The following is a 27118-nucleotide window of genomic DNA, read 5'->3' as shown; positions in this document are numbered from 1 at the left end:
TCTGTTTATACATAATGCTGTCTCTCATGCATACACAAGTAGTGATAAACATATCTCTTATGCAAGCTCTGAAGCCTTTTCCAAAAACTCATAAACATGTCTGCAGTCTTAAACATGAAAGATGACAGTGATAAGAGTTTTTCAGCATAAAGTTCCTCCAGCATAAAAGCACATAATATTTCCTGTTAGTTTTTTTTTTAGCCCTATATTAAACTTTGATAACATTTTTTTTGCCTTTTTTTGCTCCTTAAAGTAACTTAATTTTTCTCTTTGTTCAACACAGAAAAAGATGCAGACAGTGTGTGGCTATACACACAGTAGCGCCTGGTGCAAATCTCAATACTTATGTGTTTTCCTTTAAATCTCCTATCATACACATTGATTTTAGGAGTAAAGCACAGGTATGTCAAGTAGAGCACCAAACTTGAAGTTACAAAAAAAGACGAATGTTCCTGCTGAACAATTTCAGCCATGATTGGAAGAAGTAACGCTGACTCGCAGCCCACCTTCTGTTTGAGTCTCAGCTGCCGAATTCTTCTCGTCCAAATGAGGTGAAATACAAGGCTATAATCTGGTATAAAAACAATCTTCCTCTTCAGGAGAATAAAAGCCGTTTGTTCACCTCTGAGAAACAGATCAATATACTGAGCAGTCTGGGATCCATTAGCAATAAATAACTGAATGACCTTTGGACTTCAACTGGCAATCTGCTAACTTTTTAAAAAATGATCTGATCGTCATTTAAGCCACAGTTTGGATAAAGAAAAATGTGCTTGCATCCTCAACAGTGCTGAATAATGATTAATAACGGGCCTCTTCCTTTTTTTCCATATTTCTGTCATTCCTCTCATTGCACGTGCACAAAATATCACTGCTCTGAAACATGGTGTTGTTTGTGCCCGCAAAACAGGACCAAAACATTTGAAAGAGTATGATGATATGGAACATTGGGTAATTTCCTCCATCACCAAACGCCCAAAACCAGAGGAATTAGCCTTCATTTAGCTGCAATCTGTGTGTCCAAGATGTTCTCCTCGTGCACCATTTGTTCTCTGGCTGGGGTAAATCCGTGGCATACTTTTTTTCATTCTCAGTTAATTTTTTTTTTCTCCTTGTGTTTTGCTGCAGTCACGTTTTTCTTCCTTGATTTCACCCTTTCCCTTTGTTTTCTCTGGTTCATCCCTGCAGACACAGAGCATAACGGCCTAATTAGTTGTACAAACACCTTGTGAAACGTGATAATGGGTGAGGCACAAATGGTGCACATAGGTACACACTAGCTGTGCCATGCCAATAGAAAATTTGCAGGCATGTAATGAGACACTTGTTGCATGTGACCAGTTGCACATTTGCTTATTTTTGTGGTGGAGGATTAAAGGTTAATACTTCACATTCACCTGTAAACAGACTGTTGGACGTCATCAAATAAGAGTCAGTTTATTAATTTGTGCAAAAGATGTGCTGAGATTTTCAGGACTTAAAAAGGAAAAAAGCTGAATACAGACTGCTTAAAAAAGACATGCTTAATAGGAATTGGGTGTAAATGATAAGATATTTAGTATCAAGGAGCTAAAAAATGACCACAACAGTGCACACAAACATGATGAATGATACATGTGCAAAAGCAGAATGCCTGCAGCTAATTCGCGATCAGAGCCTGAGCTGTACTTCAGTAAAACATACACTAAAAGCCTCGCTCTGATCCACACCCTCCTTCTCATCTCTGTCTCCCGTCTCCCTCCTTCTGTTGCTCTTTGATCATCGTTGCCACAGGAATGAAAGCGTAGCGACGGGTGGGGAGTAAATAGCATTGTTGGACGCTCCATCGGTCACTGTGTCCCTGTTAGCTCTGTGTACTAATCAGATCTTCTGCCCAACCTTGTTTTGGAGTTTATTAGTGGCATCCCTCTGTGGAGCAATTGAGGACCTCTAGATCACAGAGAGAGGAAAAGAGAGGGTAGTATTATGTCAGATGATACTTTGAACAGGTTTACGATAAATCTGTGCACTCGACCTTTGACATAAGAGTCCAAGCAAGTGGACACCTGCAATTTACACACACATGAGACTGTGGGACATCTAATTTCTAAACACTTTACACAAGGTGTTACAATTTTTTGCCTGTACATCAAAGTAAATTTTACATGCAGATGTTATTAATCCTTTGGCTACCTGGTTTTACTGAGCCAATAAGACCGATAGACCAATACGAATAAGTGAAGGCTTGTTTTGAGATGAATGCTCACACAAAAGATGACATTGAAAACTGCAATAACTGACCAGCCTGCCATCAGTAAAGCATCATGTTTTACAAACTCAGATTAATCTATGAAATTAGAGAATTAGAAGTCACACATATGATTTGTACCAAAAGCACAGCTGCATTTTCCAAATGTCAGACAGAAAAACTGGCAGAAACACAATCACTGACTGTTAATGTTTGAATTATGGCTTATCATATCTCATTTCAGTCGTCAATTCTAAACTAACCTGACTATAAAAATGTTTATAACATTACATTGATTTAATGCTCCATTGTAGCATTGTGGGATGTGTGATAGTTTGAGATATTTGTCTGAGCTGCAATATTAAAGAATGGGGCTAATAAAATGACTATAAAAACTTATTTCAAAGCTTGAAATAGGCTTAATTGTCTATCTTACAATACAATTATGACAGTTAAGTGCTTTGTTGAGTCTATATTGAATGGAAGCTTAACAAAGATGTATCATGAATATTCATCATTTTTGGAAAATCATAAGTAGGAGAAGATGTCCTCTGTCCTGCTCTTGTTTAGTACATGTTTAAGCTCAGGATGCATGAGTCAGACTGGTCAGATTAACCAGCAAAACAGGTGATAAGCCTAGGTTTACAAGGTGATCCAACCAAGTAAGAAGTAACACAGCCCATTCAAGATCCCCCTCTACACAGGACTCAAATTAAAGATGGAAGCTGTTGTTTGTCTTTGACTTCATTTGACTTTTCGCATATTAAAAAAAAATGTAATACAAATTTTAGGTGAAAGGGATATGCGATATCAATACTGTTTTCCACCTTCTCCCGTTGCACAAAAGATAAGCCAAAATGCCCAAAATCTTCCACTTTAACTGCTGCTAAGGTACCATGATGGTGACATATTCTGGAGCTGGTCTGTCCTCACCAGGTATCAGCCTGAAAAGATGCTGTTTCCTCTAGCCAAAGTACACTGCTGAAAACACAACAAAGAATCATCAGGTTTGCTCAGTCTGCAGTGTGCTGTTGTTTGGGGACACTTAAAGTTATTTAATGACTCTTGTGTTAGTGTTTGTTACTTTTTAACCCTCTCAGTGCTGCTAATACAGTGCACACAGCACGGCAAGTGCCAGTGGCTCAGTGGCCGAGTTGTCGACCAATCGGAAGGTTGGGGTTGATTCTAGCTCCTGAGGTCGCATGCTGAAGTGTCCCTGTGCAAAACACTGAACACCAAATTGCTCCCACTGTTGGTCAGGGGTGTGTGAATGGGTGTGACTGAGTTAGATAAACTGATAGTTCCTATAACAGAGCCCTCTGCCATCAGTGTGCTTATGTGGTGTGGATGAGTGAATGAGACTAGCAGTGCAATATGCTTTCAGAGAGACTGTAAAAGTGCTCTATAAGTACTAGTCCATTTACAATTTATCACTTACACTGGCCTTCAGTGCTGTCAATCATGGTGAATTATACTCTTTTAACAACAACAAATAACAAATTAAAACTAAACTTTTGTAAATAAAATAAACACTTCAGGGTTCGTATGCAAAAAAATGGCATCTGCTTACGGATAACTGAGATCAGTTTTGATATTTGAGACCTATAAGTGTTTATCTGGTATCATGGGGGAATTGGACTTTAAGACCTACACTGTAGTTAGACAAATGCATTCCATGTTATATCATATGAACCTTGCTATTTCAGGGATGTAGTGAGGTCTCCAGTTGTTTCAGCTCCTACCCTCATGTGTCGTTTATCCCTCTGTTATTCTATTAGCCACTTCAGATAAGTCTCACTCATAAATAACCCCTCCTCTTTTTTCAGATTTTCTATTTCAGTCTTTTGATTTACTGGTTTATAGTTCTTAAAAAGCTTAAAAACCAAAGACGTTTATTTTATTTTATTTTATTTTATTTGATTTGATTTCTTCTCTATTTCAGACTGACCTCATGTGTAAATGACTTTTTCTTTGCTCATGAAGACAGGACTTTTTGAACTTCCCAGTATTTGGGTCCAATAGCTGATACTGTTACAGCACTAATATTTTTTTTTTTTAGCTCAGTTGAACCACCATGAAAGTCTAGTGGCTGGTCCTTGACGTTATTCCATTATAGATTTGTTAGGTCATATCAAAAACTAGTTTGGTTGGTATTCCAGTTGAATTGATCGGAGCTTTGTTGGAAAGATTTGGATCTTAATCTCAACCCCTTCCTGCATAACTAGTTGATTACCTGGTGCTGGATTTGTAAATCTATCATGAGTAAATATTTTAAAAAGGAGAACCGACACATGTTGGTCATTAACAGAAGTTGGAGAGGTAGAGGAGAGAATGAGACAGACACAGACAGAAGCAGATGCAGCGTGTAGGGAAGGCTCAGCTGGTGGAGAAGGATTGTGTGCTTGCTATACTAAGTGGCAAATGGCTGCATTTGATTTAATAACATATCCTTTTAATCCTCAAGATTCTGGGAAAGGCAACATTGCATTAGCCATTACCCAAGTGTGTACTGTTTGTTTATTTATTGCACCTACACTTCCAGCATGTTCCACAACAGCCTTCTCCTCTAAGCTATCTGTTATGCATCAAAATCTCTATGCTTGTGAGGCTGACTCATCCACTCAATATACGTTGTGTTATACAAGCTGTTTCTTTAGGCGTGAACAGACCTGCACACTATGATTGTTACAACCACAAATGTAAGAGCAGAAATAACAACCAGGCTCTAAACCTATGCAGATCAACTTATCCAATGAGGTATCACAAGGAAATCTGTCTCTGGGTAGCTGAGTGTTTGTGGTCATTCTTGGAGTTCTCCATTCACCTTGTTTTCTTTCAGTTTTTTCTCTCATCACTATCCTCTTCTCCCCTTGATCAACATCCTTGTAAGCCATAATTGCTCTGTGCACAGATGCACACACACGCACACACCAACACATAAAACCAAACTTGCACACCGCTACAAGTGAGTAAACAACAGCATTTCTCATGGCCACTACTTAGCTCTGTCACTTTGCTCAGGGCGTGAGTGGCACGACATTGAATTAGTTTTATTTTATCCCTAATTGTTTTCTGCCCGAGGATTATTGCAGAGCGATTTGTGCCGAGCGAGGAGGAACACGGTGGACGCCTGAACGTCACCTTGTTTCATTTGTCTGCCTTGATTTGTTTGCTGTAAATGTAATTGACTTATGTCTTTGCAAGAGGGGAACAAATGAAAGACGAAAGCAACAGGTTTCTTTTCCCCCCTTATATCCTTTCTACCCCAGTCAAATCCTTGGTGTTGGACATTAGCGGTTCTATATTAAACCTTCGTCTTTGTACCTTTTTCTTTTTTTAAATCACATCATAACTTTTAAGAAAAACTTTAGCAAGCGATGCTGTGGAGAGTTGAAAAACTAAACGCTTCATCAACACAATTGTTTATCTACGACTTGCTAAATATCCTATGAAGACTTAAACAAAGGGGTTATTCTGCCCTCAGTGCTGCCTCGCAGGTGTATAGGGCACTGAGCAGATGTCGATAGCATCAAGACAATGTAATACACTGTTAATGGAGTGCAGATAGCCTAAAGATAAAGCAGCCACATCATTCACTCACACACTGATGGGCAGACACTCCAGGGGAAGTAAAGTTGTGTGCTGGAGTGTGTGTGTGTGTGTGTGTGCCATAACTCCAACCCTTTGGTGAAATTAGATGAAAGAAATGGATATAATTTAAGACTATGGAAGCACTTATCTCTAGTAAAGCTATCGGTACAGTGTTCCAAAAAACTCCTCCACTCATTCTCATGCACATTCTTTAATTTAGCTGCTGATGACTTTAGCACTTCTGTGCAGCAAATGGCAACTAATCAGTCCTGCGTCACCACCCGTGTCTTTTTATGGCCAAAAAAAAAAAAAGGAACACAGCTGATGAGTAAGGCCTTCTATCAGTGTTCTGACACTGTAAATTATTCATTTGTTTTCATCATTGCACTAGCTTTCTCTCCCACCATTGTTTGAAACTCTGCTCAGAAGTTGGTGTCCCATTATTTTGTTATTTAAGTTTCACATTTAGGTTTTTTTTTCTGTCTTCACAGCCACACTTTTATTTAGCTGCTCTTGTTTTTCTCCAGAGTACTTCAGCTCAAATGTAGCCACAGCTTTTATTTACTTCTCCCACTTCTATCCTATCGTCTTCCTCTCACCTTGCCTGCCACTCTTCTTATTCACTTCTGTCACCTCCTCTCCCTTCCACCCCCCCAGAGACACTGGTTTGTTAATGACTTTGCCGCGGTTTGTCTCTCACTCGGCGCCGACTGCGGTTGATTATCTCGCCATCAGCATTCCGCTTCGACGACATCTGAGAGGCTCTTCCATCTATCTCTGTTTGGCCGCAGATCCGCAAATACCTTGTGATGTCATGCACGTATGAATGCTAACGAGCAGCTACGCGAGCAGCTACCTTTCTCCGTGAGACGAGCAGACAGACGGGGGGAATTATCTGGTTCATTCAAACACATGTCAGTCTTGTCTGAATTATGGATGGGATGTGGGATCAGTGGGGAGCTGTGGATGTGATTTACAAGTTGTTGTCAGCTCTGGAGTGGTTCACCTTTGTTGTGGAGTTGTGCACAGTTTCTGGACAACATGGTGCTCTTATAAACAACTAGAAATAACAGAAAAATGTGAGAAATGCTCCAATTTTAACACCCACAGTTTTAACCATACCAAAACCGGCAAGGTCTTCTGCTACTATCAAATTTCTGACTACAATCAATACTCGTAACACTTTTGCAGGCTGTCAGATTAACAAGCAAGAATTGAAAGAGATAGAGAGTGTTAAAAGCTGACTATGAAACTCTATCAAGGCTAGATCACGCCCTTGGGCAAAGTGATGCGGTACATTACAGCTTAACCAAAGAGAAATGGTAAGAAGGATGGTAGGACCGCCGTCTAATTGCTTGTGAAAGTCTTCCTATTAGATGGAGGAATCAAATCATGTGTGTGGGAATGGAGTGCCATTTTAACCTCCACTGGGCTGCACGGTCAGCTTCTTGCTCTGTAAGTAGAACCAGGGATGAGTCATACACACACGCTCACACACACACACACACGCACACACACACACAGGGAGGCATCAGTTAGGATGTGAGAGCACATTCATCCTGTTTGAAAAAATAACAACAAGGGAAGGAATTTAATTAGCAGTGGAGGAAAATCTTCTTTTAGTCGGTAAATTTAGTGCGTGTGTGTGTTAGTGTGTGAGCTCTGTTATTGTGACAGCCATTCAGCCAAGAGCTTACTGTGCACAACAGAACATCATCCCTTAGCCTTGACCACTGACAAGTTATAGCTACACAGGCTCTTGAATAGATAGAAAGAGCACACACTCGCACGTAAAAATACACACATGCTTCTACACTTCAGCTTCCTCTCCCCTCTTTCCCTCTCTCCCATCATTTATTGGATAATGTCTCCCCTCAACTCAGCCATCAAAATCTTGCTGGTGTATCTATTTTCCCCCTTCTTTCCTCTCCCCTCCTTCTGGGTGAGAATCAGCTGTATCAGCACTGTGCTTACCTTCCATACTGAGAACACACTCCTGCTTGCACACACACATTCGCAGTCGATGAGATTAAAGGACCAATGACCTGATTTAGTCTCTGTCTGTTTACAGCTGTAAACATGCATATATTTTGGAGGCGATCACAAACACACAGACACACACACACTCATGCACGCAGGGATAAAAATGTTCAAATGAATAAAACTGCATAGCTGAGTAGTCGTGTAGCCTAATGACAGAGTTCCTTTCCGTGACTCATCCGCGCTCAAATTGATGTCTGCAGTTTTTAAATTCTCACGCACTGATTTGTTTCTCCCACCTCACCGCTTTTCACTGTCCACACCTGCTCCTCAACGCCGCCATCTCATTATAATATCTCCAGTCTTGTGCTATACAGCCATCTTTCTGCACTTATTCTCCGTCTCCTTCTCCGTCTGCCTCTCCCTGCTCCTTTCCCATGGGTGTTGGTGGGATAATTGGAAGCAGAGGTTCCTCATTGAGAAGATGCTGAGGCCAGTCAGGTGTAAAGCCCTCTTAATAGACCTCTGCTCTGTCTCTCTGCACACACACACACACACACTTATGCAAACACTTTCACACACATATGGCGTGTACTTCTCAGCACATGGGCGCATACACATCAACTTCTCTTCAGAGGCCTTCATCCCTGGGAGCACAGAAATGTTTCCCTCAAAACCCGTGCTGTTTTCTCACCTCGTCTATCTCCCGTCTTCTCCCTCTTTTTGTCCCTCACTTACTTTCATCCTCTCTCCATCAGTTTGCCGCTCACTTGAGACACCTGTGCTGCAAATCCGTTCTTTTGTATCACTCAGTATCAATCATATCTCACATCTTTTCCTCGATAACAGGCAATCCCCCAGCTGGCGTTTTCTCAATACCGGCTGCACTCTGTAGATTGCTACAGCCCATATCACATTGCAATATTTAATCTTCCTTTGCATGCGAAGCCAGTTTTGGTGTGTTCCTCACGATATCCATTTTGTTTTCTCTTAGCCCAGGAAAATGATTCAGGGCTGTGTCACGTTTATGCCAGATGATCCCAATTTGGATGTGCCAAATATCCCTCCCAGTTTGTAGGACCCCCCTCTCCCCATCAGACCCTGTCAGCCTCTCCATCACAGATTCAATCCCCCATAACACCACCACTTCCCGCAGTGCACTACTGATCCAAGATGGCTGCCTTCCAAATCAATTTGCGGTCAGCGCGGAGGCTATTTGCATGAACATGTGTCCCATCGTTTCACTGATATCCCACTGTGACAATCTCTCACAGATAGGAGTGAAATCATGCATTTTTTAGGCTCTGTTTCTCCTTTTGGTGCAATTCATCCTTTGCCTGATGTGCAATTTTTCCTCCTTCCCCAATGAGGTAGTTAAGGATTTAGTGAAACACTGAGGCCTGTTTGCGATGAGAGATAAAACAGAGGGATGTAATAGATAGTAGTAAGTGAGACACATGCAGTTAGAGTGCATGTTGAAACGTAACGCGAAAATGAAGGCAACACTTGACTAGGGAAATAAATGTTAGGTGAAACACAAACACATCCTTGTTCATGCACTGATGAATCAGCCTGTTGTGACAACAAATGAAGAGATTTTTTTTTATTTTTTTTTCTTAAATTAATTGACTTTTTTGTGTGTATGAGTTTTGGCATTAAGCAATGCAGATGGGAAACAAGTTAAATGGATTTAATATCTGAGCCTGTTTAAATTGCTCCTAAAAGCTGCTCCTAATGAGACAAGGCTCATTACTCAAATCTATATTACTTGTTTCCAACACAAGTTATTTGCTGCAGTACTCATAACTTTACTGTATTGAACATGCTTTCCACCATCTCTTACCTCTGGAAACAGATGCAGTTATTCGGCCAAGTGAAGCCAAAGGAAAACATTGAATTCATGTTTGTTTGATACTTTATATCTTTTAAAGTTCAGACAAGATGTTACCTATATTTGATTATATTTTACCCCCCACCCAAAAAAATAAATAAAGTAAAATAAAAATAAATAAATAAATACAATTTAAAAAATATTTAAAAATATAAAAATGTTAAAAAATAAATAAATATAAGAATAATTTAAAATATTAAAAAAATAATAAATGAAATAAAATAAAATATAAGAATAAATAGATAGATAAATAAATAGATAGATAAATAAATAAATAAATAAATAAATAAATAAATAAATAAATAAATGAAATTTTAAAAGGAATGAATGGAAGATAGCTGAGAAATGTTTGTGTGTTTTATACCATGTTGTGTGAACAAAGAGGAGATAAGGGGGCATTAATAATATCAGAACCCATTATTTAGATGTTTTGCTTGATGCTGGGGGCTGTCTTGTTTTCTGTTTATTGTGCAAACAAACACTCTTCCATCACTGACACTTCCCCTGTACACTGGTAATGATATGGTTTGTAAAGGACGGTGATTCCCAAACTGTGGAACTCAGGGGAAACTGAGTATTTTCTTGAAAAATAAATAACTTTTTGAAAAGTGAACTGGTGTTGCTTGCCAAACATGCTGGTGAATAAATCAATTAATTTCTAATCTATTTTGGAGAGTTTAAGATGTTTTATTTGTATGTTATGCTGAATGTGGGAGGAGAGAGTAGCAACTGGCCAACTGACACATTTTTAAATGTTATTTATTTTTTATTTTCATTGTTATTTTTATTTTTTTCTGCTTTAAGTGTGTGTGAGTAGGGGGTAAATGACTGGAGGTCAAATGTCTAAAAGGGGTAGAGGTCTATGAAACGTGAGGGAACCACTGGTCTATGAATAACAAGTGTGTGTTGCTATGTAATGCAGTGCAGTATAGTCTGATACTTGCATCCTGTAAGGACTAATAACTTTTGTCAGAATTTCTAAATATACCTAAATGCATGTTATAAAAATATCACAGAGACAAAAATGTATGATCTCCACTTGTACTCATGTTTAATCTTAAGCATGTTCTGGTGTTTTATAGTGGCAGCCATGTGCGGATAATAACATCAACTTTCAAAATGTGGCAAATAGGACTAAGCATCTGTTCTATATCTATATATTGTTTTTGTTTTTTTTACCAACATATTTTTTTTGGGGAAAAATGCTAATCCTTTTATTACTTGAGTCCTTTGTACAATTTATATCATCAAGCATCACTACAACTAATGCTACTTCTCAGTATACCCCAGGGGCTGTCCAACATTTTTTTTCAATCATGATTAATAAGAGCTTGTTTGAAAGGTTTGGCAGTTTCAGATTTCAGTCATTTGCTTATTAATGCAACCTGCTGTCTTTGAAATTGTGAAACTGTTAAGATGTGTGTTGGGCATTTTCTGGACAATTTCCATCAAGGGCAGTACAAGGATGCTAAATTCAAATAGCGTCTTTAGAAGACATCAAAATTATATTGCAACATGATTTTTAAGAATCCACACCCAAAGGATGTTTTTTTTTTTCTTTTGTTGTTGACCATTGTTGACCAGAAATCATGTTATTATAGATAGCTGCCCTTTGATTTTCTTATATCTTAGAAGAGATAAGTGAAGCTAAGACAAGGTTTAGACACTTTTTTATTTTTACGCTTAATTATAGAGCAGAATATATATCATGCAGATCTTCTTTTACAGTTAAGAACCAATTTAGTACCCTTAAATGTCTGATTAATGCAAGAGTAGGATCCATAATGATGGTGTGTTTTAAATTAATCTGGGGGAACTAAAACCAGCCTTTATGTGTTCAATAAATACTTGTATTACTTTTCCCTGACACTTGGGTTGGTTGACTTTGGGGATGCTGTGGCAGAAGGATTACATGCTCAAGTTGAATTTTCCTCTATCTGAACTGGATGATGGGTTTGTCATTTATCAGGGAAAATAAAACTGCAGTTACTATGTCTTGGCTGATGATGGAGATGAATCTGCTGAGATTTCCTGTTGAGGTCTCAGCATTTCAGTATTTTTGAATGAGTCAGAGCCTCGTTGAACCAAAAGTTATCCTTGAATGCTTGTGGTAACAGCAGGTTTGATTGGGGTGAGCTCCATACCTGACCTTGCAACCAACTGTGCTGTTGATTGGGTCCTTTTTACTGTCTGACTGTTACTGTCCTTCTGTTCATTTGTTTCCAGGTTAACAGGGTTCCAGCTGCCTTCACCCATAGTGAGTACAGGCTCCAGGCTCACACTATGGCTACTGTCGGACTACGCGGTCAGCGGGCAGGGATTTAAAGCTGTCTATGAAGGTAACCAGAACTCTATGCTCTTGTTTTTATCTGTGAGCTGGGACAATGGATTTGTGTATGGTTGTATGTTATGAGTAATTTCTGTTTCATGAGTACGGGAAAAGGCTTTGGTCCCACTGAACAATTGTCTTGAATATTCAAATTGGTATTAGGTAGAAAATTGTCCTCATGCACCGGTGGTTTTATTTAAAAGAAGAATCCTTTCTTGCTCTGTTATCATGTTCTTGGTCCCTGGTCAGGACTGGGACCTTGATCATGATGTCATGGAAAGCTTTTTGACCCATGTTGGGATGACAGTAGTGATGGCGTTCTTCAAACCCACGCTGGGGGAAGAGTGAGCTAAGAGGAGGAACACATGAATGACTAATTAGGCTAATTACCTGGCTTGAGTTTGTCAGCCTTTTTGTGGTTTTGTGAATGTCTGAATGTGGAGCAACATCAAGTGACTCGGGAGGCCTATGACCACATTGCGTGACTCGGATAAAACCAAAGACAAAAGTGTAAAAGATTGTTTGTTAGCTCCTGTGAGAGGCAATCAGGGCTTTGTGCCTGTCATTCAGTGGAAACATAACCATCAGATTTCTGGCTTTGGATGATTTGGTTGTGTGTTCCTGCAAACGTGTTTGCAGAAGCTTAGGTAACCATAGTGATACGTGTTGTAAATGACAAGTTGAGCACTTCTACTCTGTCTTTCATTTCTATTTTACTCAGTTAGACAGTAAAATTTACACACTTGGCAAGCAGCAGCCAAGTGAATAATGTAAATAATGTAAATCTTAAGTCTCCTGATGACTGTTGTACCAGAGAGGCCTTGAGGAGTATCAACCCTGTCCCTCACCAGGGGAAATGAGTGCAAAGCCGTAATTACCTGTCACCCACCTCACATGACACCGGCGAGACCAACTGCGCTGACCCGTGTCACAGGGGAGGGAGAGCGGCCCTGCTGTGCTGACACGTGGTGCTGCCCTGTGGGTTAGAGTGAATGTTAATTAGAGAGTGAGGAATACGGTGGGTATGCAAATCCCAGCATCAGTTCACTGTCACTGCATGAATGGAAGACCACCCACAGCTGGCCTTTTTACACAGAGTGTGCCCACGTTTGAATCTAGCGTGCTATTCCTTTTTTCTCAGAGAAGTGAAATGACATCCTTTCTCTGTTTCCTTTCATTCTGTTCTCTTATGTTCTTTTCTGCTCTTCCTTTGAACCTTGGTGGCAATTTCCTCATGGCACACATGTGCTCTTGACTTGTCTGAAATTTCACACAGCTTCCTGGCACAAAGACCAGAGATAATGAACCTCTACCCTGTGGCTAGGCATGAATTATCTGGCGATGATCATAATTAACGAGGGTTAGTTGGTTCCACCAGCCCTGAAAAACAAGGAAAAACACATTTTGAAAATACTTCCATAATATTTTGTATTTAAGCTAAAGTTGCCTCTTTGTTTTGCCTTTAACATATAGTAGAAACCATAAAAGGGAACTCAAGCTCAAACTATAAATTTCTACCTTCTTTTTCATTGTGTCATTACTAGGGGTGTAATGGTACACAAAAATCACGGTTTGGTACGTACCTTGGTTTTAGGGTCACGGTTCGGTACATTTTCGGTACAGTGTGGAACAACGCAAAACCATTTGCTTGTTTAGCATGTTTATTAAACCAAAAACTTTCCATTATACAGCGAAGGGGAGGCTCTTCAAGCTCCCGTTGGTCGTTAGCAGCAGCCATTATTCACAATTCAGTCACAAGCTCCTGTGGCTACGCAAGCTCTTTGATATCCATCTTCTGATTGGCTCACCGTGAGACGTCACGTCCACATGATATGCAAATGATCACAAAGCACAAATCCCAGACCACTTTCCTCATGAATATTAAAATGCATAACCGTACCGTTACACCCCTAGTCATTACTAGGGCTGTCAAATTTGACGCAATAATAACACGTTAGCTCTGATTTCTCTTAAAGCCACTAATTTTTTTAACATGGGTTTAACAGCCACATGTTATGTGTTTGACCCTCAGCCTGCTCCGTAGGTTGGGAAATCAGGAAGCCATACAACACTTACACAATATTGTGGTTGACAAGCAGAAATGAGTAAAGAGGTGTTTTGAATGGGAAATTCATCCCCAAAGCACTGCCCGTTGGTACACTGGCCATCCAAACCATGCTGTGCTCAAGCATGATTGTCCCCTGTAGCGCCATTCCCCCTGCTGGAGAGTACGACCAGTGGTCACACCACTCCAGTATGAACCTTTAACTGGTATCTCACACACACATGGCTTGCCTATGTCACCGTGGAGCGTCTGTTTACACGAAGCGCGATCTCATCAGTCATCACAATAAGACACAGAGAACACCTCTACTATTTTGAAGACTTTTTTGACTTATGTTACGTTGTTTTGGTCAGACACAGCCCTCTAACACCCAGCTATTGTTCAAAATGATCGTTGAGAGGTGCGCTTGCAGCGATCATAGGTCGTGGATCATACGTACTGTCTGCGTGCTTGTGCTTGTGCTTGTGCTTGTGCTTGTGCTTGTGCTTGTGCATGAAGTGAACCGCACACAGCACAAGCACACAGAGGCTGCAGAGAGATACATTGTGTGAGATAATTTTTTTAAAGTGTGAAGGGTCTAAGGAATTCGCTTTTTTTTCTGACCAAAATTACTGGTTTGATAATGTCTATTGTTGTGATGCATGAGCTCTATCAGTTTTTGTCGAGCTGCCTGAAAAAACAGGCTGTTTGGTTTAAAAACTTGAAAATTATCCCTTTAAGGTACATTGGGAAAAATTGAAAAAAAAAAAAAAAGTGCGATCAATTTGAGATTAATTGCGAGTCAACTATAAACAATCATACGATTAATTGCAACTAAATATTTTAATCGATTGACAGCCCTAGTCATTACCAATCCAATCCCTCAGGGTGTGTGTTAATGACTTTTCTGTGTGAAACTACTAGCCAAACAACACTGTAGATGTTAATGACACGTTGCTTTGTACTGCTTTGGAGGTCACCTTGATCGGTGATGAAGAGGTAAAAAATATCTTCTGACTTCATAAGCTCAGTTAGTAATAGTGCATAAGGAAAGATATGGATTAAGGAGGAGTGACCACAGATGGACATCTCATTGTGTATCCCCTCAGAAAAACAGATCCTACTCAGTAATTTTTCATAGATGGTAATCCATGAAGCTGAGTCTTCTTGTTAGATTTTCTCATTCAGCTTTCTCTTTTCATAAGTTGTTTTTAATTAAGACAGCTTGTTTTCTCTATTTGAGCCCAAGGCAACTTATAAACAAATATCCAAGCTCATGACCAGACATTTTTCTCTTTTGTGACTTGAGTCAAGCAATTTTTAACTGTTCATAAAACAGACTGAATTGGATGTTAACGCCTCTTTATGATCTAAAAGAGCAAACAAGATTATCAAAGACAAAATTGACTCTCCCTGAGTTTTTTTTTTTTTTTTTAATACGGGTAACTGCTGTGAAGAGGTGTCAGAGGAGACAATTTACGGTGCTCTGAAGAAACAGCCTTTTAGGAATTTGTCCAAGTCAAATTTTCACAGTGAGTGGTGCATTTCCTCACTAAATAGCAGCAGGATACTACATTTCTATTGTCAGAAAATCGACTTTCTACCCAAGTGAAGGGCCAGTTCAGCAAATATTTCCAAAGAAATTTGTCAAGAAGGGGCACTAACATTGATACAAAGTTCCTCACAGGAGCTCACCCATACACTGATTACTAAGTCATCTGAAATGTTTTTGGCAAACATGACCTTTAGCTTTGACATTTTTGCCTTTCTCATTTCTTGTTACACAGTTACATTGCGAGAATACAAACATTTTGAATAATACTGGTGATATATGTTTTTTGCAACATTTCTTTGCACCTTGATGCAAAGCAAACTGTGTGATCATAGGGATATTTCATGTCTTTGGCTGGGCCTATTACACACATATGATGAGTGTGATTAATGGCATTGTTGCACTGAAAAAAAAAAAAAAATCAAGTTTTTTTTCGTCTTATTTTCAGTAGAAAATGTCTTTTTAGACTTAATATGATCCAAATTTAACTGCTAAGTCTGGGGAAATGTCTTGTTTTAGGCTATTTAAGGATAAAAATCAGGTCTGAATTTCTTGAAATAAGTTTAAAAAAATCTGCTGATACAACAAGAGAAAAGTTAATTGTATTTCAACATTATTCTATTATTAAATCTATTATTCTGTTAGTGTAAATAACTGTGGGAGATCACTAAAAGAAGTCACAGATGCACTTCCTGTATGTCTATATGCATGTGTCCTTGTTTGCTGTTAGGTCTGCTCAGATGTCACTGGGTGTGTGCTTGCCTTCTGAGCTCTAAATGTCCCTCCACCTCTACAAATAGGATCCATGTCTTATTTTTCCAACCTGTATTGCTCTATTTTCAACCTCTGTGTCCAACAACCTCTTGTTGTTGCGACTGATCTCACCATCCTCCATTTTGGTGCAAGCCCATCTTGTCTAGAAGATATCTGTTCTGTTTCAGCCCACACTGCAATAAGCCTAAGTGCTGCACAGTCCATCTCCTCAACACGCTGCGTAATGGCTGAGACCACTCTGGAATCTCTCCCCTCTCGTCACCATGGCAACCACCAGTGACTTTACTCTCATCTTAGTCTGCTCTTTCTTTTTCTCCTTCTCTTTGCAAACTCTCCTCCTGTTTAATCTGTGGAAATAGAGAAGGAGGCTACCGGATGTGAAAGAGACTTGGGAACATTTTTGGACCTTCTGAAAGAATCTCCTGGGAATAGAAGTGGACTCTTATCTCCTCATGTCTCACTACATCCCTTGTCCTCCACCACTGCTTGTATTCTCAACTTCTTTTCCCTCTTCTTCCTGACTTCAACTCTTCCCTGACTCTGCTATCTGGTCTCAAATCTCAACTTCCCGTGTCCCTGAATTTTGGTGCCTCCTCCCTTATGTTATCTCTCCTTCTCTCCTCCATTCTCCTGCATATTAAAGTGCCATGATGATTATTCAGTCATGTGTCGCCAAGTTTCTCTTCCGTCTGTGTCTTAGTTGCATATTCAATGTGCCTCCCAACTGGGTCATCTGAAGAAAAAAGCGCAGCCAGCCCCGCCACATGACTCGAGCAGTCTGCCTCCTCAGCATTAAGTCACCGCAGGTGTCTGAAACATGAAAAAAGACCTGCTCATATAATTTTGTTCAGTGGTTTACTTTCTTTAGAAAAAAATAGCTCCTTTTTCATTTAGATACACTAAATCCTTTTTAATATGGTAGATGCAAACAGGTGGTACTGGATTACAGTGATAAAGCTTCAGAAAGGCCAACCTAAACATCGAGGAATGACTTGAAATATTGAGATCCAGATGAAATGATAACTCACGTGTCTGTATAAGTGAGTGAAGCAGCAGCAGTAGAGGGAGTCCTCCAGTAACGCAGTCTTCTTGCTATCTACAATAGCGTCTCTATCTAACCCCTCCTTTCCCCCGTCATCCTATTAGCATAAGAGAGGGAGGAGGGGGCCGAGGAGAAGAGGGTGATGAGAAAGTGGTGAAGCGTGAGTGGGTCTAGTGCCTAAATGAAAAATTAGACTCATCTCTTTAGGTCTGGGAGTTGGCCAAATAAAAGTGTGATGACAGAATCCTAAGAAGAGCACAAACCTGAATCAAATCACGCCGTCCTAATGTTCTATTTTCCCTCCACAGGAACTAATTCACATTCACTCATGGGTACATTATGGTTTGTTTGTGGGTTGGTGTATGTAATTTAAGAGGGAGGGGGCTGAGGGGTTTTATAACCTGCTGGGCCCTTCAGAGTCACTTTCTTTTAATGTTACAGCTGCTCATTCGGGTAAAATTAGCTTTGATTAGGAAAGGTGCAAAAAAAAAAAAGTAATTGTGTGCTGAAGAGCAATTTACACTGATTGTTTGAATGATTTTGATTACATATTTATCGTCAATCAACAATATTTTATTCCTCTGGTGTTTTCTCCAGTGATGTAAAACACTTTTCTTTGCATTGTGTTGCATTGAGTTTTACAGGCTACAAACAGTGTGGTCTGCTTTTTGATGTAGTTTTACTGCTGGCCCTCAACAATGAATTGTTTTTTTATGTTTAAAGCTGAAAAGTAACAGAAACAAAGATAAAGTATACGTTTACTAAATATTGAATTAAAATTAAGATTAAAATTATTATAAAAGCTCAGAAGTTATCAGGCTAGCGAAGATTGCTCTTTGATTGTTCTAGATATGTCCTTTTTGTGTCTGTGTTTTATTTTCTTCTATTTTTATTTATTTATTTATTTTAATTTATTTTATTTTATTTTTTCATTTTATTGTTATTCTTTTGTTGTATCCTATTTTATTTTATTTTATTTTTTGGGAACCATGTCAGAAAGTCTGTTGTGTCTGTGCTGGATAATGTATCACAGTATTATATTTATTTGAACATTGAAAAATAGATAGATAAAAATAAATTAATAAATGAAAGGCGTTAAGAGTGAAGATTAAGTCAGCAGACACAAAGAGAAATGTGATCAAGCCTGTTTTGTAACGATTTTATTTTATTTTTTATTTTTTGAGTTGTATTTTGGGGCTGACACAAAACTTTTTAATTGAAGAGGATAGGACAATAGATGGAGTAGTAAACAAGAAAAAAGAGCAGGGAAATTAAGTTCAGGAAAGGTGCCTTGGGCTGGAAGCGCTGCATTTCATTTAGATGTCAACATAGGATTCATGTGCAAACTAAGACACCTCTTTTATTAGAATGGTACCAAATGAAGTAAATTTTTGGTGCTTTGTATGAAAGTTTTTTAGAAAGAAAGAAGGGCTCTGTCATGAGCAACTAGTGCTTACCTGGTTGGTAGCTACTGAATTTACTTTCTCTCGTCTGTATATTCAGAAGTATGTGATATTCAGAAAATATTCTTACTCAACTGAGGCTGCTAAACTTCTAAACTAGCAGAAAATATCAGGAAAAGGATTTAATGTGCCTGTAAGACTAATAGTTAGGTATTAGAAAAAAAGAAAAAAATACTAGCTGGTAAATATTAACATTGTTTGTCTTACACAGCACCTTGCAAAAAGAACTGCAAAAGATAGCCAGGTCTTAACAGGAGTTTAGACCTGGATGTAACTCATCGTTGTTGTTTATATGAAAACATATGGTTTTAATGCTCATCTGGACATCCAGCAAAAATAACTGAAAAATATGTTTTCCTATTTGCACTAAAATAAGTTGATCCTTTATTTTCTGCTGCATTAAAGAAAAATCCTGGACCTTTAGATGTTTATTCCTTCAGCTTTAATTTTGATTCCTTGTAGAAACATTGCATCCTCAAAGTTAATACTATTTGCCTTATGTTTACATTAACCAGCATTTTGAAATCCGACCACATTTTTTAGTGGTTTGCTGAATGACATTATGGTCATTAAAGAGTATCAACTTATTTATGACTTTATGCAAATACAGTTTCCATTTTCCAATGGTAAACTGTATACTTTGTGCCCTCTTGGGAACTGTGGTGAAAACATTGTTTATTTATTTGGTTAATCACACACCTGCCTTCCAGATAGCAGTGTCATTCTAACTTTCTAACAAAACACAGCTCCATGTCACTGATATCTTGAGACATGTTGTATACTTTGTACAGCAGTCACTGCACTCCACAGCTGGATTGGCCACAGAAAAGACAATAACATGTTTCCTTTTGGAAGCAGGTTCTTGAGTCTAACCTTAGTTACTGTTGGAAGGAAACCCAGCTATTATAGATGTAATCATGTGAATGTATTGACTAATTTTCTTGTTAAGTGTGGGCTGTCTGGCTCGCCAGGGCTCCTGATCTGGCAGATTGTAGCTGTTTAAGTGTCTGGCATGGGAATGGGCCGGCAGCGTGTCTGACCATTAAACGCTCCTGACACTTAATTAATGGCTGATTGTTGCGTGGCAGGTCTCCTTCAGCCTAATGAAGACTGTTTCAGCTCTCTTTCACAGACAGTCACACACACTTTATCGTAAACACACACATTTGCCTGGTGTGCTCATTGACTTTCACAAACTTACACTTAAAATCAATTTTTCCTGTGCAGCAGAAGCATTCAGGCCACTCTGAAGAGATGTGGATTTTGTTTTGACCATGGTGCATCAGTATTTTCTTGAGTGTTTGTCCATACAACTGAATCATTCAATGTTGTTTTTAATTATTTACGGAAGCTGTAGACCAAACACTCATCTCTGGCTCTTGTTCTCTGGATTGTGTATCCTCCGTAGAGACAGTCCCTGCATCATGCATTACATTATTCTTGACCTTGAATGACTAGCATGGTTCAATTAAGACATGATGTTAATGAAATCTATTCAGCCGCCTCTCCCTTGCTTCAGATGTGTTAATACTTGATACTGAACCCCACATCTGCGCCTTTTTGGCACAAACATTTTCGTATTTTCCTTTATTTCCTCTTCTTAGACCTGACATGAGCCAAGAGAGCTCTTGACAGGTCCCATTGCCCTGTAAGTCGCTGCCGTTGGTTTCTGCACTTGCAAGATACACTCAATTTTTGGGGTCTCCTCTCTTGCCCTTTATCTGTTTTCTGGGTGAGTGGCCTGCAAGACAGGGTCTAGTCTTTGGTCTGGAAAAGTTGTTTTGCTCTCCAAATATGGGTAGAAAAAAAAAAAAAAACGGCACCATAGTTTCATACAAACACACCAAGACTTCAGCACCCATTCACACAAGTGAGTCTCAAACACTGCATGATGCACCTGCAATGCAGAGGAGCATAAACATGAGTATGGAAAATTGAAAATTCACACACTTAGAAACACTTAATTGAGAAAATTCTCACTTCATTTTGGAGCTTTTTGGGTTATTCCTTTTTTTATTTTTCATATCCTGGTTAGTAAAACGTTCGGCCCAGGTTTTTATAAAGTCACCCATGAGCTGTTCTTCAAACAGCAGGTGAGTGGTTCTACAATTAGGGGTACATTTCAGGTTTACAAAAAAGGGAAGAAAAAAAGTGTGTTTTTGTTTCATGTTGTATTTGATTGCAAATGATAGAATAGAATAGAATAGAACTAGAATTAGAACTAGATGACAGCTTGTCCATCAGCGTCCAGTCAGCCAGTCTCCACCTCCACAGGGTGCAGGACTGAGCTTCTTCAGCCATACTCCATCTCTGTCTCCTGGATCCTGTCTGCTCACAGCAGGTGAAGCTCTTCCAGTGTGGCGTTGGTGTCTGATGTTAGCTCTGTTAGCCATGTCTGTGACTAGCATGATGCTACTCTGCCTTCTGGTATTCCCTCTGTTGCTGGGTTAGCATGGCTAGCTCGTCCATCTTATGGAGTTAGATCTTATGTTCCCAGTAATGATGGCTGGAAGGACAGGTCCATGTCGTCACTTCTTAGCTAACACCTGAGAACCAGCACGTCGTCCTCACCTGCTTCTCCTCACCTTGTGGGAAGACATCAGGCCTTACACCAGTTAGCATTGACATGCTACAGGCTGCTAAAAGCTAAGTTCACATGTAAACAATGCAGCCATGGTTACATGTAGAACCTGCAGACAAACACAGGAGGAAAAGTAGTAAAAATATCGCTGAAGCCACAAAAAGTTTGGTGTCCATGATCAACAAATGAACCATACAAAGTAATGATCCACTCCAAATACAAAGATTACGAAAAAGAGACAAAAAAAAAAAATTACAAGAAATGGACAAAGAAGAGAGAGCTGCTGCAAAAGGCAGCCATAGCCAACAGGGCGGCAAAATGAAATGTACACAATGTATTAGTTAGCAAGCTTAATCTCTAATGATTTTTTAAATATTTAAGTAACAAAAAAAATTTGGAGCATAATTTTGTCAACTGTGTTATGGACAAAAGATGTGTCTATTTTTTCAACATAAATTCTTATTTTACTGAATACGGAGATATTTAATATTTCTAGTTTTTTCTAAGACTACTCTCCCTACAAATGTCCCTCATCATTTATTTCACAGTTAAGCCAAAATTTAAAAGAATTATTGCACAAAGTTATATGCAACACAGTTGACAACACATGGTTACACGGTTTGTCCACGGTTGACCGGACAAACCTGTCTCTACAACATTAAAATTTTGTGATGGGTAACACATTTGATAGGTAGCACGGTTGACATTTTCTTCATTTTTTGACTCTTGTGCCAATTGCAAACCTTAAACATGGCACCACCTGACCTCAATCACATCATATTTCTGTGCATTTTCTGAACATCTATAGTAAGAACACTCAACACTTAAGAACAATTAAACCACACCATGTACAGACAAACATTTTGATGAAATATTGATGAGGAGGAGTTAAATATGCAACACTTTCTTCATGGTACCCACCAAAAAGGATAAGACTTTTAACGATCAAAGTCATGTGACTTTGGAGCAAACCATTGCTGATTTTTAGGTCTTTTTTAAAATGGGTAACATGGTTGATGCTGATTTCTCGGACACACATGAAATTAATTATTTTATCCATATAAATTGTTAAAATAGTTTTTAAAACACCTGTGTCATATTTCTAAGATAATTTTAAACAAATAATACTGAAAATAATATCCACAAAAATGTGTTATAGTGTTAATTTTGAAGTGCAAACTTGACATTTGAGACATCAGACAGCAAAAAAACTGCAAATTCCTGATGATTCATGATTTTTCATTTTTAGTATCACCAAAATGACCCACTGTAAAATTGGTCATTGTTTGAAATTAATGCTAGTAAAACTGACAAGTATATCCATGGACAGGAAATGTACTCTTATTTATAGAGTCACTCAGGTGGTATTTAAAAGTGTGTGCCAGGAACTAATTTAACTGTTTAATTATGTATTCATTTATTTATGTACTTTTGGTGGACATTGGATGTATTTTACTCATGGGATTCCAACATTAAAGTGACTGAAAATTTCCACTTTTGTTTTTCTCAGTAATTTCAACTATAGAGAAAACTTTCAGTCCTCCTGGAAATACAGGGTACACCCATGGATGTCAGTTTTTGACTGACTGCCTGGGGCTAACTGTGTATGCGTGTTTGTTGTGCCTGTGTGAGAGTGTGTGACTTCACAATGTGCTGAACACATGTTGGTGAATCCCTCTGCCCCACTGTGGAAGGCAGCTGTGGTGTGAGGCGTGTGAGAATGGCACAGAGTGACTGACAGTCTGAGGTGATTACTAAGGCAGAAGGCAGGATGTGTCAGTAGTGTTGCGTGTGCGAGTGAGTAAATGGATGTGATTGTGTATGTTTCTATACACCACACACGTCGAACATGCTAGGATGTCAGCTGTGCAGTAAGAAAGAGTGAACATCAAGCTGCATGCCTGTCGTTGTTTTGGCTTCTGTGAAAGGCTCTCATTGCTGGCTGCTGTTCCCACACTGACAGGGCCCACACTCACTGCATCTCAACAATGAAGGGAGGAGATCGAGAGGAAGATGAGGAGGAGACATCTGAGGGAAATAGACATCAGCTAGTTGAGAGGGGTAAGCTTTACAAAGAAGTGAGAGGAAGATTGAAAAGTAGACCCTGTGAAAAGGAGAGGTGTAAAAATAGGATAAGATGTATAAACAAACAAAGAAATGACAGATAAGAGATGAGTGACTCAGCTGTGAGGTAAAGAGTGAAACTATGGGAGAATCATCTGGCTCCACCCTGTTGGAGATTCATCACTGCAAAAAAGCAGGTCAGATGAACACAAGGAACACCACACAGCACATTTGCTGCACTGTTACTCATGCTCTGTGCTCACCCTTCTCCACAGCCATGCATTTTTTAAGTCTGTGAGCTCATCGTCCCGAAAAGCAGCATGCACTCAAATTGCTCTCATTTTTTTTTTGCGACATCACGTGACCTGGTTATGAGGACTCTGACCGCATTAAATGCCAACCCAAACATTTCTCTCCGTTTACTTGTTTGGGCTGACCCTCTCCAAAAGGTTCCCTGTGTTGTTGTTCCTCCACTGTTAATGCGTGGCACCAGTCTGGCTCACTAATTCTGCCACTTCATGAAAATTTGTAATTAAGTGCCTCAGTTGGCCTCTTGTAAATGTCATTTGCTCAGCTCTCTGGATCGTAGACTTTGATGTGATTAATTCCAGCCTGAGATAACCCTCAGCGGCCAACTTGCTATAAGTTTGGCCGTAGTTCACGTTTTCAAATAGTGGCTCTCTTTTCTGTGAAACATATAAGAATTAATCAACTCCTAAGTAAGAAGCAGTTATGTTTTGCAACTCCAGTAAGAATAGGTTCCCCTTGTGTTTGTTGATGTAGCTATGTACATTTGAGTAATTTACTTATTTCTAGGTTTGGAGTAGTTTCAGAAATAGTTGATCTCCTTTTTTCTTTTTCTTCTCATACAAATTCAATCATCCTTTCATGTTCTCAGCCACTGAGATGCTTCCTGTGTAAAGGACACACTAATTTGATCCCACTACCAGTCAGATACCAAACAAAAAATAAGATCAGGTATCTGTGATAAAGGCCAGATCCAGGGGACACATTTATTTGCATAGAGAGAGAATGAAGAGGTTATATAGGCTCAGCCTGTTAGTGCATCAAATCTGACTTGAAGTCATTGCAGAGCTTATGCATTGAAGGGCGGCGTTAGCATAGCCAAATGTAATTCATCTACTTTAACCAAGCATCTTGAGAGTCCTCATGGAAAAGGATACAAGTTCTACCAAACAAAATGCAAAATTGAAGCAGTTATCAAATGAAGCTGCCAGTTTGAGAAAGAGAAGTTTTCAGGGTTATTATTATGGATGTGCAACCCCTGTAAGTGGTAGGAAATGAGTCATTTCGCTGCAAGGTAAACAAGTTACCCTTTACCATCATGGTAATAGTTTTCCTGACACCACTCAGCCTTAACTCTGAAAAAGTGCGTAAACGCTTCACAAAAGAGTGAAAAGATGTTTCAGTGATGGGCTTCACTGAAGTTTGTGGCGATATTTTCTCATCACAGTTGAAGAGCACACTGATTGGACACAAGCAGAAAATGTCCACAGGTCAGACACCAGACACTTGATGTCACCTGCCATCAATAAACTTGACCAGTGACATGATTTGTAAGATTAAGTACATATTAGTTTGTTCATACTACTTTGTGATGTCATTTGGATTTAATTTGTTATATTTTCTGCCCTATTCTCCTGATTAGTTCATTTGTTTTGGGTTTTTTTCCTCGGGATTTTAATATCCGGCTAATCCACAGAAGATTTTAGAGGTTTCCTGTTGAATAATTCTTGTTTTAGAAGACTTAGTTTCCAAATTACATGTTTATTATTTCCTCACTTTATTTTGGATTAAACAGTTGAAAAAAGACAGTTACTACCAAAACATTGATGAATACAGATTGTTAATTTGATACCCGTGTTATATTGGATTGGTATTAGTAATGGCTGATGGCAAATCCCTGCTGTAATTATTTGTATTGGGCGTCAAATGATTAGATTGGTGAATCCTTACTTTAAAAGAATGAGATGAAATTTATTGGGTATAATATAACATTTGAGAAAAATAAATAAATAGATAAATACAGTCCAAAAATGTAGAAGAGTGCAAATGCAGATGCCTTTAATTTTTTATGTGTAGTTCGTAACCTTATTTTACTTTTAAGTCGCATTTTCAAACCAGTTTTGTAAATCCGTGGCCCTGTTTTTTTTTTTTTTGACAAATAATCAACAACAACTGTTGCTTGTAAACTTATTTCTTAAAGTAGCTGCAGCTCTTCTTAATTTAAGCCACTTTATTGTATCATATACTTGCTCTTGTCTTTATATACAATTTGGTCCTGATGCTTGACTGTTAGATCCACCTTTACTGCCCTACAAAGGCAAAGAGCAGTAACTACATATTTGGTCAAAATTGAGTTAAGATGTAAAATGTACTCTGTAACATTCCCTTTATCTTCTGACAATCTTTCCTGATTTAACTATATACCGTTTCAGAAATAAATGGATGTAAAAATTGCAGCAACTACAAAATTCAGACAAAAACAAAGCCAGAGAGCAGTAACTTCACATACTGCGCTCTGTCTTTGTATGACAAGTAAGCTACAACACTGTATTACAAAGCCAGAGTGCAGTAACTTCACTTACTGCGCTCTGGCTTTGAACAGCAACACCGTAACACACTACTGTATGAAGCCAAACTGCAGTAACTCCACTTGCCGCGCTGTGACTTTTTTTTTCCGGTTCGTTCATTTATGCCACTTCTGGCTTGGTAATTTGTTATTGAAATATTTTGAGGACAGTATAAAGATCAACCATCACTCATGTCACAATCTCGGGGGAAGCGGATGGTTGAGCTCGCGTTGAAATGCAAATATCTTGAAATCGGTAAGAAAGAGGGCAAGCCAAACTGAGCAGCGCCGTAACTTTGTAAACAATTAGCCTCTGTTTAGCTTCAAAGACGCTAACATACGTAAATCACAGTCAGTCAGACAGACATTCATTCATGATTTCAGCCTACCTGCTTCCTTGAAGTCAATATCCAGCCCATTTAGTCCCGTTAATTCCTTTAGTCTGTTTACAATTTATGTATTGTGACATCTCTCCATTAGCCAAATATTAGTAAAACATTAACATATTTTCATGGAAGATACTGCACTTTGGCTTTGTAGAAGCTATAGAGTTGCTACAGGTGTTCCAACGGTAGAAAGCAGCATCTGCATTTTGGGGGTCATGAGTCACATTATAGGGACAGTTCTTGTACATAAGAATTATCTTTAGGAAAAGGCATCAAATGTATACATTTACACTGATCTACCAACAACAGATTTTTCTGGCTGACTCAAAAACTTTAAAGGCATTTTTCTCAGTTTCACTGTCTGTGTAGTTACTGCTCTTTGCCTTTGTAGGGCAGTTTAGTGTTTCTGTGTTTTTTTAATATCAAATAATCATAACCCTACTTTTGTACTTTTGCTCATCTGTTTTATCTTTGGTTCCATCCGTGTTGCCCTTTCTAGCAGTAATGTGTATCCCCTCTCCACGCCTCTATCTCTCATCAGGATTAGCCGTCTTTGCTTGTTAGCGTGCTAGCTCTTTTTTCTCCCCTGTTCCCACGTTTG

The 27118-nt window shown here is 39.0% G+C and overlaps 1 protein-coding gene across 1 annotated transcript in view; it reads left to right on the top strand.

Annotated features, from left to right (window-relative positions):
• csmd2 (CUB and Sushi multiple domains 2) overlaps positions 1-27118 on the top strand; it is a 280511-nt gene that overhangs the window by 46479 nt on the left and 206914 nt on the right. The window contains exon 3 of the mRNA XM_074686270.1: positions 11916-12028. Within this exon, the coding sequence (XP_074542371.1) occupies positions 11916-12028 (113 nt within the window). The remainder of the gene's footprint in view (positions 1-11915; positions 12029-27118) is intronic.

Source organism: Halichoeres trimaculatus, unplaced genomic scaffold (genome assembly GCF_033239565.1).
Source record: "Halichoeres trimaculatus isolate MK-OKI-2021-1 unplaced genomic scaffold, fHalTri1.1 fHalTri1_scaffold_14, whole genome shotgun sequence".
Taxonomy (NCBI): Eukaryota; Metazoa; Chordata; class Actinopteri; order Labriformes; family Labridae; genus Halichoeres; species Halichoeres trimaculatus.
The sequence above is the reverse complement of the archived record's forward strand: the minus strand, read 5'-3'. Positions and strand labels throughout refer to the sequence as shown.